General features: G+C 45.7%; 1 protein-coding gene across 3 annotated transcripts in view; it reads right to left on the minus strand.

Moving 5' to 3' along the window:
* Nucleotides 1-12,873, minus strand: part of SATB2 (SATB homeobox 2) — a 176,358-nt gene that overhangs the window by 57,850 nt on the left and 105,635 nt on the right. For all 3 annotated transcript variants that reach the window (XR_011740134.1, XM_065840845.2, XM_065840846.2), the window contains 2 exons: nucleotides 3,694-3,820; nucleotides 1,722-1,845 (listed from right to left, as the gene is read on the minus strand). Coding sequence is in view for 2 of the 3 variants with exons in the window: in XM_065840845.2 (XP_065696917.1) it covers nucleotides 1,722-1,845; nucleotides 3,694-3,820 (251 nt within the window). In the remaining variant the exon portion in view is untranslated. The remainder of the gene's footprint in view (nucleotides 1-1,721; nucleotides 1,846-3,693; nucleotides 3,821-12,873) is intronic.

Raw genomic sequence — 12,873 nt, forward strand, 5'->3', positions numbered from 1 at the left:
TGAAATGGGTTCTACAACTCACAGGAAAGACAGAGGTCTCTATGCAAAGATGGAAATGCTGAAATAATCGGATTTCTCCCTGCCACACATTCCCTCCTGCTTGGTTAACCGGGACTGATTTGTTTGAGAAGGAGCCGTATGCTAAGGGGAGTTGAGCCGCAGCCGCATCACACACCTAGCAGACAAAACAACCAGCACAATTTCAAATCCAAGTGAATGATTCTGTTTGGCATTAGCGGCAATCAGAAGCCCCCGTGGGCTGCCCGGAAGCTGGGGGAAGTGGTGGAGCGGGAGCTCCTGCCCCGGCCTCTGCTCTCCAGGCACCGCACACACATTAATAACCAGCAGCATTTATTTACTCCGCACTTGGGCTCCTAAGAGACCGCTCTGCAATTTGCTGCTGCCAATAATATATTAACCACAAGGGGGTTGTAATGACATTTCACATTTGGCACGATATTTTTTTTAAAACTGATTTGGGAGAAGGAATTGTATTAGAGGCGTATTCAGATGATGGTAACAGACAGCTCCTGTACAACCTTCCGTTGTATCTTTTGCGTTCCGTGAGCCAAAACAAAAGAGACTGCAAGGTTTTATGGCAATAACAACACTACTATGATACGCTGCATTCTTGCGGTCCCAGTTCAAGGGTTGGTCACTACTCAAGGTCACTTACACCTGTGCTTAAAACTAAGCAAGCTCAGTTTTCTACAGAATGATCTCCTTTTTGGCTTTGTCCACTAAATAAATACTCAGGCATGGACTTTCACTGCCATCAGTAATTCTGTAAATGTATTTCAGACTAAGGCTCCAGAAGGAGTAAACCAAGTGCAGCATTTCCACCTGATAGACTTAGAAACTGAAGCGGGAGGAAGAAGACCCAGAGAAGAAATGGATTCTGCCTCTCCAATGATGCATAGTTTAGTTATCCTGGATATTGAAGAAACCTGGACAGAGACAACCATATGCTGCAATCATCATTAGGTGACCAGATTCCGCAGATAATTCTATTTAAAGAAATTACACTTAAATTGCGTGAAAAGAAAAATACTTGTGTATTTGAGGCACTTGTGCTCTGTGCATACCCAGCGCCTCTGCTGCTCCTGTAGTCACTAAGGCAAGTCCCGCGGCTTTTTCATGAATCTCTTGTTATGACAATCCAAGGTACAAATACAACTCATGATAACTTGTATCTTAACGTGACTTCACTGCTGTTTGTAAAGCAGTCGTGGAGAACGAGACTGAGTTTTTGTTCTTTTTTTTAACACAATTACACATACATTTTTTGTTGCTGTTTCCTAGAAATTGGGGCACAACTGTTAAAACAGCATAGTTTTTCTCAGAGGTGGAGGATGATGAGAGCTACGGGTGGGTTAGCGGGGCAGCCAGACCTCTGCTAGCAGGAAGAGGCAACTCACACCTTGCATTTGAGCATCATTAGTCTTATTGCAAAAGGTTCAGATAAAGCTCTAAATGAAGAACTTACATCTCTGAACAGCAGGACAAAAATCAACCAATTCATTCCTAATTTCTATCTGGCAACCAAGAAAAAATGGTATCAAGATATTCTTTTTCATGCCAATTAGAATGTCTCCTTTCTAAAGAAAACAAGAAATTGATTTGGTATTTATGGGATTGTCTGGTCTAAACCCTTTATGGAACAAATTCGAGCTTTAGATTTGGCAAAGCTGGCTCTCCCTGAGCCGGTTCCAAACACTGACCTGTGAGAGAGGGCATTCTTTGGCTAGCGTGCTCTGATTCATCTCTTTGAGCAGCTCCTTTAAGGCATTGCGAACTGTGGCATGGTTCCACTGCTCTGCTGGCAAGTCTTCCAACTTGGAACAGCTGTTAAAAACAGAAAGCAGGTAGAATCATCACCTTCACAGATGTTACTCTTTGCGGACAAGTGCTACAGACCTTTGAGCAGCAGCACAAAGTTGGAGTTTCCTGCCCAGCCGGCCCACCGAGGTGTTTGCCCCCTCCCCACCAAGCCTGGCTCCCAGAAGATGTGCAGTTTAACTAAAAGGATGACAGCACACGGCAGGAATAGCAGCTAATCCTACTATGATACTGAATGTGCGCATAACCATTCCCTCTGGGGCCTGCGCTGCGCAAAGCGAGGCCCAGAGACAGCTGGATAAAGCCATCCTCTCCAGACAGAAAGACACTCCTGCTGGGATAGAAAAATAAACAGATACGCCACACTGTCACGAACAAAATCGCTCCACAGAAAGGGCCTGCGCTGTGTGGAGGGAAGGCTTGGAACAAGGAGTCTGTTAGTTTTATTTTATCCCACTTCTTACACTGCCCTCATCACTGAGGTATCCGGGAGCCTTTCAGAAACCCACGAAGCCACATGGCCAACATCTGTCCCATGTCGTTCATTCTCACTTTCCTTCTAAAGAGCTGCATATGTAGCGAAGCTTTTGTCTTGGTGTGACTTGTGCCTCTGTTAATTTAACAAGCTGATGGGCTGTGTTGCCGTACATGGGGACAGACCCCAGAAGCACATCACAAAGTTGGGAGAACCCTGTCACTGAAACTGAGAAACATAATGCACGCTCTTCAATCAGCCCCTGCAATGGTTCTGCCTTCTGCCTCTAAGCCCGGCTTTACCCTCAGAGTTGAAAGTTCAGCCGTGCTTGAGGAGCTCAAGTAGTCAATGACCATCTTTATCTCAATCTTTATCTCAAAGTCAGGGGCTATCTTTCATTTACATGGCACCCAAGCATTTGAGTACTTTGAAGATAAAGAATGAGACCTTGATCTGGGGTTGATAGCCTGCAGCAACAGGACTTGAGGAGAGCCTGGATGGACTCCTGGCAGCTCATTCTGCTGAGGAGATGAGTGACTGTACTCCAGTTTTAGAGTGGCTATGGGCTCTAGATGCTCTTCTACAGCTATGCACTCCAGCTGAGAAATTACAACGGCACATAAAACCCAGGAAACGCCTGTTAGTGGGAACTGAAAACCCTGAGCCCCACCAGAGATGTAGCAGGAAAGAAATGTTGCTTTTTGGGACATGAATGTCAATAGGGCATCGGCTCCAAACCAAACTGAGCGGCTGGAGGGTATGTACCTGCTGCCGAAGGACACAGACGCAGGTCCCCATCATCTCCACTGAAAGGGGGAGAAAAAGCGGGTGTTGGGGAAGAGAGGGCTAGTAAAAACGGTAGGAGCTTTTGTGTTCTAATCAGGGAAGGAAAATATTTTCCAATGTCAAATGGAGCCGCAGCCACACATCCCTGTCTCGTCTTCTTGCCTTTGCACTGGGAAGACCACTGGAGAGAAAAGGAAAGCCAACAAGCTCCCTTCTCCCCACCAGGGCAACTGGCAGAAAAAGACCCCGATTCTTACAATGCAGCCCTGGGAAAAGGCAAGGACTGTATCTTTTTATGACAAGAAGGCCTCAGTAATCAATGAAATTAGGGGTTGTGGGCAGGTCTGCCTTCAAGGGCCCCAGATCTTTATCTGACTGAGCTTCTGCCCCTTCCTTCTCTGCTACCATATTGCTACCACAGAAAACACAAAATCATTTGGAACAGGCACCAAAAATCAGCCTTCTCTTCATTTTTGTTTTCATGAAAAGACCAGATATTAATGAAGCCAGGACACGCTAATCTCTGTAGTAATGCTGTAATCGACGGAGCAGCTCCGAGACCAGAGAAAAGACAGATGTTCAGAAACACCCACCTTTGTAATTGGATTTTCAATGTCACAACATGATAGACATCTTGTAGCATGTCGGCTACTGTCGCATCTGGTGCATCAGTCACATAACTGAGAGGGAGGGGATTCCACCTCCCGAGCTTGATTATTCCTGAAAAGACAACAAAAAAAAATCATACTTCATATTTTATCAGACATTTATTAAATCCTTTGATAAGCTTGTTTGTTCCTGAGACCCAATTTATTGCAGTCTTGCTCAAAAAGATGTGTTGTACAGACTCCTGAGGGAAACAATGAGGAAGAGCAGGAATAGATTCCAAATTCTTAACAGAGAGTTGCTGACATGTTCCTGGCGCCTAAATTACTCCAAGGAAGCACAGGAGGCTTCCTCCCTCCACAGCTTTCATCATCCCACTAAAGCCTAGTTCTCCAAGTTAGAACAAGCTTTAAATACTCCATAGTCCAAATTTTGCAGGCTACAAAGCCCTCCAATAAGTAAACGCACAGGAAAATTGCTACATGTGGGATTTCAGCACATGGCTCCTGTCTGAGGGCGGCAGGGTTCCCTGTGCGATGGACGGCACTGAAATCCACGCTGCACTATGAGTTCGCTCCCAGCTACAAGTGGCACTATGCAGACAGTTGCTTTTCTTTGCAAAAAAAAAAACCCAACTGCAAGCTGCTGACCGCAGATCCAAAATAGCATTTTGGGGGCGGGGAAGAACGCTGCAAGTTCTATTTCTACGTCTGTTCATTCTTTAATAGGGATCGTCACCTCTTCTGGATGAGCTTGTCACAAAGCCGGGAAGCTAGGCTGGTGAGCTGTTTGGTGCAGAGGTATTATTTGTGTTCAGACAATTGCAGAGGGGCCACCCACACCAAAACCAATGACTAACACCCAGGAACAACTTCCAGGAAGGCACCAAACAAAGAGAAGCCACAGTGCCATCTTACATGAGAGCAAAGCCGTTCAGCGCTCCAGCAACTGCTTTTATTCCCCCAAACACGATCACTAAATAAATCCTACCTCTGAAACACGGAAATGAAGCTTCTTGCACAGGGACAACGACAGACCACAAGCCCATTGGAATATATTTACCCCATTCCTACACAGGTTGAGGAGGAAATAGTACAACTCCTTTTGTAAATGTTTGCATTTACCACTGTCACATTGCCTTGCAAGGTGTTCTATCACCATATCCTGAAAGCAACTCAACGCGACCCAGTTCATCCTCAGCGGCCCAAAATGTCACTGGAAGACGCTGGTACAGGCAGGATGGTATTTCAAGAGCTTTCACAGGGGGAGATGTTGTTCAAATGACAGAAAAAGTTGCTTGATATCCAACGCTTGGAAATGGGGCATAAACAGAACAAAAACATTTAAATGATGCACTGTTTCAGTATTAAGATTGAACAATCTGGTGCTGAATATGCTGCAGTATAAATAGTGCCTGGACTCGGCTCCAGTAACACACAGCGCTCGTTCACAGCACCGTATGGCTCCAGCGCCGGCTCCTCGAGTCACATTCCCCTTGCCAAGAAAAGCTGTTTTTCTTAAGGGGATAGTTTACTTCATGTTATCTCTGGTGACAACAAGAAATGCATATAGTACAGCATATATTAGTCATGAAATGAGCATCAAAGGTCCACTGAGTGAAATACATGCTGGGAAAACACAGTTTAGCTGCTGCCTTCCTTCACCCCCTTCTGCTATGTAATAATTTAAAGCAAAATCACCTAAAAATCCAAAAATCTATACCAGCTTCACAGAACACTTGGCTTCCTATGTTTAACCACGCCAAGTTCTCGTGTAATTGAAAAAATAAGCATCATATGTGCCCCATAAGTCACATCTAAATTGGTAATATTTTACAAGAGGCTGTATTTTTCATTCGCTCCGAGAACAAACCATCTGCAACACGGGGCCTGGCAGCGCTGCCCAGGGACGAACAGACCGTGGGGTCACTGAAGGCACCAAAGGTGTCCCGAAACTCAAAAAGATCAGGAGAGGAAAACCACAGCGCGCCGTGGGAAATACCGTGCAAATCGCTTTGCAGGAAACGTCTGCTACTGCTGGAAGTCAGGTAGATTTTGGAGTGTTTTATTTAATCCTCCTCTACAAGCGGCGAGGAAATTGTTTTGGCTGGATTTAGACAAACACAGGTGTTACTGTGATGCTGGGTGCCTCTGCACGTTAACACCTGCTGTGGGTTCTCTACTCTGAGTTACAGCACTGCTGACGTACGCTGTTTTTTCAGCCGGTGTGATAATACAGCATCCCAGAATGTCAGGGGTTGGAAGGGACCTGGAAAGCTCATCCAGTGCAATCCCCCCATGGAGCAGGAACACCCAGATGAGGTTCCACAGGAAGGTGTCCAGGCGGGTTTGAATGTCTGCAGAGAAGGAGACTCCACAGCCTCCCTGGGCAGCCTGGGCCAGGCTCTGACACCCGCACCAGGAACAAGTTTCTTCTCATATTTAAGTGGAACCTCCTGTGTTCCAGTTTGCACCCATTGCCCCTTGTCCTGTCACTGGTTGTCACCGAGAAGAGCCTGGCTCCATCCTCCTGACACTCCCCCTTTCCATATTGATCCCCATGAATGAGTCACCCCTCAGTCTCCTCTTCTCCAGCTCCAGAGCCCCAGCTCCCTCAGCCTTTCCTCACACGGGAGATGCTCCACTCCCTTCAGCATCTTGGTGGCTGCGCTGGACTCTCTCCAGCAGTTCCCTGTCCTTCTGGAACTGAGGGGCCACAACTGGACACAATATTCCAGGTGTGGTCTCCCCAGGGCAGAGCAGAGGGGCAGGAGAACCTCTCTGACCTACTGACCACCCCCTTCTAACCCACCCCAGGTACCATTGGCCTTCCTGGTCACAAGGGCCCAGTGCTGGCTCATGCTCAACCTGCTGTCCCCAGGACCCTCAGCTCAGGTCCCTTTCCCCATGCTGCTCTCCAACAGGTCATTTCCCAACTTATACTGGAACCTGCCTACATGCAAGACTCTACACTTGCCCTTAATTATGTGTAATTTATTTTTTGTTTTGTTCCAGAGCGCATTAGGCTGGTCCAAAGGACAGCCAGAAGCTGTGGTTTCCATCAGCTCCTCCGCAGACTCCCCAGGGGGCTCATTTCATGGCACCGACACCGTACTTGCTGCACTAAGGACGACACCTCTGGCTTGTTGAACAAACATATTCTCTGCACATCCCTGAATGATGACTCGGTAAAACCTGAGGAGATTGAAATTTTCCCTTCACAAATGTCCTTCTCATCCAGGACTGGGCGTTTCTAGTGTAAGAGCCAGGCCAAGATGAGAGCAGCCTGGTAGCAATGACTCGCTTCCACAGCCACGTGTTTTATTGTCCCTCTCACTGACTCCAGATGGTACAGCTCAGGACTTCAAAGAATCACTGAACGAGTTTTTATCCACCACGACCAAGACTTGGGAGTGGGGAGCGGAATGAGCAAAGGTCACTGCATTATTAACGAATACACCAATGCTTCAAGAATGTCACTCCTCTGTCAGCTCCAGACCCTCTCAAAACGACGTGTGGACAACGTGAAGCAGATGAGACCACTCAGGATATCCAAGAGCACGTCTTTCAGGAATGCACACAACTCTTCTGTTAACAAGTCTGGTTCCGCTTCCTGTGTCAATGATCCTCTGGGACTCTTCTCCTGTGAGAGTTTTCTGAAGGGGAACTTCAAGAGATTGGAAAGCTTGCAGACACTCCAGCAACGGCCGCATGCTAGAGCAGAACTCACCTAGAAACGGTTCAATGAAGTCCAGGGCCAGTTAGGCAACTAAAGACAATGAACAGACCAAACAGTTTTCCCAAAATAATTTTTTTTTCCGGATGTATTTTAAAAGAGATTTTTCCATCCACGCTGGCTGTTGGTTCTTGAATGGCATGTCCTTCTCCAGACAGGCCTTTTATTAAGTTTAAGCTCCAGCTTCATCCAAATGCAGACAGGGAAAAAAGACAGAGTAACCTAGTTTTAAATGTGCATAACTCCCTTTACCCACCAGAATGCCAAACCACAAGTTTTGCCAAAGGAAACCGCTGTGAGCTTGAGTATCAGGTTCATACATAACAACCACGGTGATTTATTGCTGTCGTTCCATGGAGGCCAATGACCTGCCACCCCACCAGAGCGCCTTCAATGTGGTTTCATTTAAATGCAGCTCCTTTGGAGGAGAAAGTGATAACAAAGAAGAACAATATGTCAAAGAGAAGGCTTCACCAGCTCTACCATAGCCGATCTCTGTATCTAGCAGAACTTGTCACAGGGTCTGTCGTCTGAAAGAGTGATGCAGCCAAAGTACAGGCATCATTCCTGGCACTTCATCCTAGCAAGATGCGAACTGAATAAATGCAAGGTTCGGGCTAACGCAGAATTAACAAGGAATTACAGAATAGTGTGGGTTGAAGGGACCTTCCCAGCTCCCCCAGTGCCCCCCCTGCCATGAGCAGGGACATCTTCACCAGCTCAGGTTCCTCAGAGCCCCGTCCAGCCTGGCCTGGGATGTCTCCAGGGATGGTTCATCCACCACCTCTCTGGCCAACCTGGGCCAGGCTCTCACCACCCTCAGGGCCAACAATTCCTTCCTCATGTCCAGCCTGAATCTCCCTCCTTTAGTTTAAACCATCACCCCTTGTCCTATCACAACAGACCCTGCTAAAGTCTGCCCCCATCTTTCTTATTGGCCCCTTTTCAGCACGGATTAGTGTTGCCACTCAAACACTTTTGATTCCTTTTACGACTCCAGGCAGAGACCTCTACAGAACACCCAATACACCCTCACTTCCGAGCCATTTATCCATCGCCACGATAGACACGGCCCCTGTGAGACGGGTGAGCTCTTGTGATGCTGGTTGCATCTGTTTATCCCCTTCAGAGGCACCCTGCCCTGATGCTGTAACATGTAATTTTCCTTTGTTCAGCTGTACTCTGTTACAGAAATTAAAACCTGCCTGTCCCATGTAATAAGCACATAGAATTATTTATCCATAAATTGGTTTGCAGGAAATCACCACCCTGCGGTCCGTAATAACTCAGCCTGTGTTTCTAACCCGTGTTCTGGCTGTGGTGTATCATCAAACTGTAAAAACATAAAGGCATAATTTGTAGTTATTAGTGTTAATCCAGCAAAGGGAACGACTTTTCAAGCAGAAAGGAGGGAAAAAAGTAATGGGAGCAATTAAAAAGCCTGATTATATTAATTTCGTATTATATTATTGAGCTGCCCTTTCTAGCTCTTATGGTAATTTACAAAAACATTATACTGCCTTTGACCATCATTCTAAGGGTGCCCATATTATTCTATTGAATTTCAACCATGATACTTTGGGGTAATAGATGGGAAAAATAATCAGCGTAATCCTCCCCTGTGCTTCTGAAGCGCTTTGCACCAGAGGATCCCAAAGCACTTTAAAAACATTAATTAATTAAGCTTCATAACATCCCTGTGAGGTAGACTGCATTACAACAATCGGGATATCGCTGATTCAGTGACTGAAAGCACAGAGTGAACATAATCCCGGGTTTGTGCCGATACAAAAGAATTCCCCCTCCTTCCTTATTTCAGCCCACAATAAATCATCCAAACACCCCACCCCAGCTTGAGGGCTTCGTACACAGACTGCACATCGACATGATTATATATGATATTTATATGATTCTATATTAAAATATTTGGAGAAACATGGATGTGAGTGTGAACAGAAAGACTGCTACATTACAAGGTTTATTTGCTGACCTTCAGACTGACGAACGTCGCTTTGATGTACGAAACTTGCTCTGAGTTCTTAATTTTTCAGATGCTAGGGCAGCCCATTACTTTACTCCAGCACGACTGGTCTCGAGTATTTGACTTCAATAACACACACCAAACAGTTTGATGCCTTGTAATTCTACATATCAGGTTTACATCTTACTGTAAGAAGACTGTGCCTCATGTAACAGATGCTGCTTCACATTTGGGAAACATTATGTGAGGACCCTGACTTTTATTAGATTAATTTAATATAGGTACTAAGTTACTAGACTAAATTAATAAAGATCTTCTTAAAAAAAAAATAATAATGGGTGGGGGGCAGAGAGAGAAAGAGAGAACAGAATGAACCCACAAATTCAATAACATTTTCTGAGGCTTGTTATTTTGGAAGTCTTTATTTAATTTTCCAACCCGCTATTCTGCTTGAAAAAACAGCCAATAATCGGTAAGAAAAAAAAAAAAGGTTAATGTTATTTACTTTGGGGGATTATTTTAAAAACTGTTATATGGTAGAACATGAATACCACAAACAAATAGAAGGGTGAGGAAGCACTAGAGGTACAAAATGCTTTTTAGATTTTTCTGTATTACTTTTAAACCTACTACCTCTATTGAGGAAAACCACATTTAGCCCTGCACGACATTTCCCTTTTGGCACTTCTGGGATGAACCTGCGCTTACCCTGGACAGCAAGAAGTAGTAGATGAATAAAGGGAGAGAAAGCCTCTCTTTCTTTCAGCTGAGAAGGAGAACCACTCCTCAGTACCATTTCCACGGCACCAAAACAAAGTATTTTCAGTCCTGCAAACTCATGGTGGAAAAGCAACTGCATATTGAGCATATGAAGCAGCAATTAGCAGTTGCCCTTCCTAACTCTGTCGGTTCAGCTTTACCTCTCCTGAGAGGCAACATCACTCCACCGCTGCTTTTCTTGGTAGCATTATACGAGATAGATATACTTAAATCTGAGAAGAAACTTCTTCCCAGTGAGGGTGGCAGAGCCTGGCCCAGGCTGCCCAGGGAGGCTGTGGAGTCTCCTTCTCTGCAGACATTCAAACCCGCCTGGACACCTTCCTGTGGAACCTCAGCTGGGTGTTCCTGCTCCATGGGGGGATTGCACTGGATGAGCCTTTCAGGTCCCTTCCAACCCCTCACATTCTGGGATCCTGTGATTCTGTAATTCTGTGATACTACGATCCTATGATTCCTCAGTAGCCCCAGTGCCTGGAGTGTTGCAGCACCCACTCCTTCACCAATGTCATCCCCACATGAAGCCCCAAGCAGGGTAGTCTCCCCATTTTTCCATGAAATCCCTGTCTTTTGGGCAACCTCCCCAGCTCAGGCCTGCAAGGGGAGCTCACTAAGGTGCACGGGCTGGTGCCTCCTCCCGGACACCCTTTGAAATCCAGACCTGAGTGTCACAGCTCAGCCTGTCCCTGACCAAAGAGCTCCCTTGGCTGCTCGTGGATCTGGAGATGCTGCAGATGAGTAAAAGGAGCAGAACTTTACACAAACGTTTGCCTCCCAAGCTCCTCTGTCAGTTCCCTGCCAGTCTAACGCCACCGAGCAACCTGAGCTGGTGAAGACGTCCCTGCTCATGGCAGGGGTGGCATTGGGTGGGCTTTGAACGTCCCTTCAACCCAAACTATTCTGTGATTCCATGACACAAGTGCCTCATTATACCTCCAGCGAGGAGAACAAGACAGCTGGGCCCACAGCCTTTGGTCCCCACCTTCCAGAAGCCTTTCTTGGGTTTTATATTGTGGTGTTTTCAAGTGGAGAAGAGAGGTGGAAGACGTTTTCCCTCTTTAAGGAAAAACCTAATGCCAGTGCCCCCAACTCCTTGTATTCCCCCAGTTTCAATGCTGGCCTATAAGCTTCCCAGGGAAAGACAGCCCACTGAGCAGGAAAAAAGCACAATAACGTGGCACTGCAACTGAATACATAAAACACATTTTAAAGGTTACAAAAGAGCAGCGCTAATAGGACATTGTAGAGGCTAATAGGCTTAGAATTAAGCCTACGGACATTGTTTGGCCTTGTATGACGCTGAATATGCTGCCTACTCACAGAAAGGCAGAAAGCCTGGCTGGGGCTGCAGACACACAGTGGCCAAGGGGCTTTGTGTGGAGTCAGCTGCAAGGAGATCTGGAAATTTATGGGTCTCGAGTCCAAATCAAAACGTGGACACGCGGCATGCTGTGCTGCACAAACCCAGCCCTGAACCGAATGCACATTCGGATCTTGGCCTACGGAGTTTTAACAACTTAATCTCTTCAGTTTAAGATTTGTGTCTTTTGGGGTTTTCCTTACGTTGTATAAAGACTAGCAGAACGTTTCTTTTGCGCTAAATTACTACTTTTGGCTTGCCTTCTGTCTTTTCTTGCCTCCCACCAGACATTCAGTTCTTGACTTCCATGGAAAAAAGGAAACCAACAAAAAAACCAACATGAACAACTGAAGAATAGTAGGATGCTAATTCCACCTGAATGCAATAGGTGAGACCCAGTTGCTGTTAACTCTGCGATTTGACTCAGAACCCTTTGCTCTCTGCAGCTGTGTTATTGTAAGAGTATTTCCAGATCTGTACAACAGCAAACTACGTCTGTAGGCTTGATCCTTGTAGATTTAATGATGTTCAGGTAAGAACTAGATCCATCGTGAAGCAGTTAACCAAAGCGGTAAGACTTGTATTAGAGCATTTTTATATTAAAAAATTATAAGGAAGGAAAATTACCCATACGTAAATGTGCACACACACATATATTTAGTAATATGCAATAGAGCAAAGACTCAGGGTTTATTGAGGGCTCAGGTCTCCCTCATCACTCACACACAGGTAAAAGGCAAAGGATCAAGCCTTACCCTTCCCTTCCCAATTGATCTGCTGGAGACAGACAGAGAATAGGATCTTCAAGGTTGCAATATTTCAATTCAAAATACATTTGAATAAACTCAGACCCTAATTTGAGCAGCGTGGTAAACTCAGATACATTCAATTAAATCCAACGCAAATTTTTCCTTCGCTGACACTCCTTTCAGCTGGCGACCCCAATTCTCGGGTTCCCTCTTTTCTTCCAAGGAAAAGTAAAAACAACTCTGCATTTCCGACAAGTCTAAATAAAGCTTTGCTGGTTCCTGAACTATGCTACATTTCCTATCAACAGAAAACAAAGGAGAAAGAAAACAGCCTGCAGTTCACCACTAGAGGAGATGACTAAGAGCAGCAAGAACTGTTACCAGACTCAGAAAAACACAGTTTTCCCTTGTGCTGCTGATGAGCCCACATGATGCTGAGATGAACCCAGATTTGTCTTCTTAGCCTACATCTTCCTAGAACTGAACCTCTTTCCTTACAAAGCCACCAGATCCTTTTTGGGATCCTGCTAGCACTTTCATCTTCATGTGTCCTGGTTTTGTTAAA

Source organism: Patagioenas fasciata, chromosome 7 (assembly GCF_037038585.1).
Source record: "Patagioenas fasciata isolate bPatFas1 chromosome 7, bPatFas1.hap1, whole genome shotgun sequence".
NCBI classification, from domain to species: Eukaryota; Metazoa; Chordata; class Aves; order Columbiformes; family Columbidae; genus Patagioenas; species Patagioenas fasciata.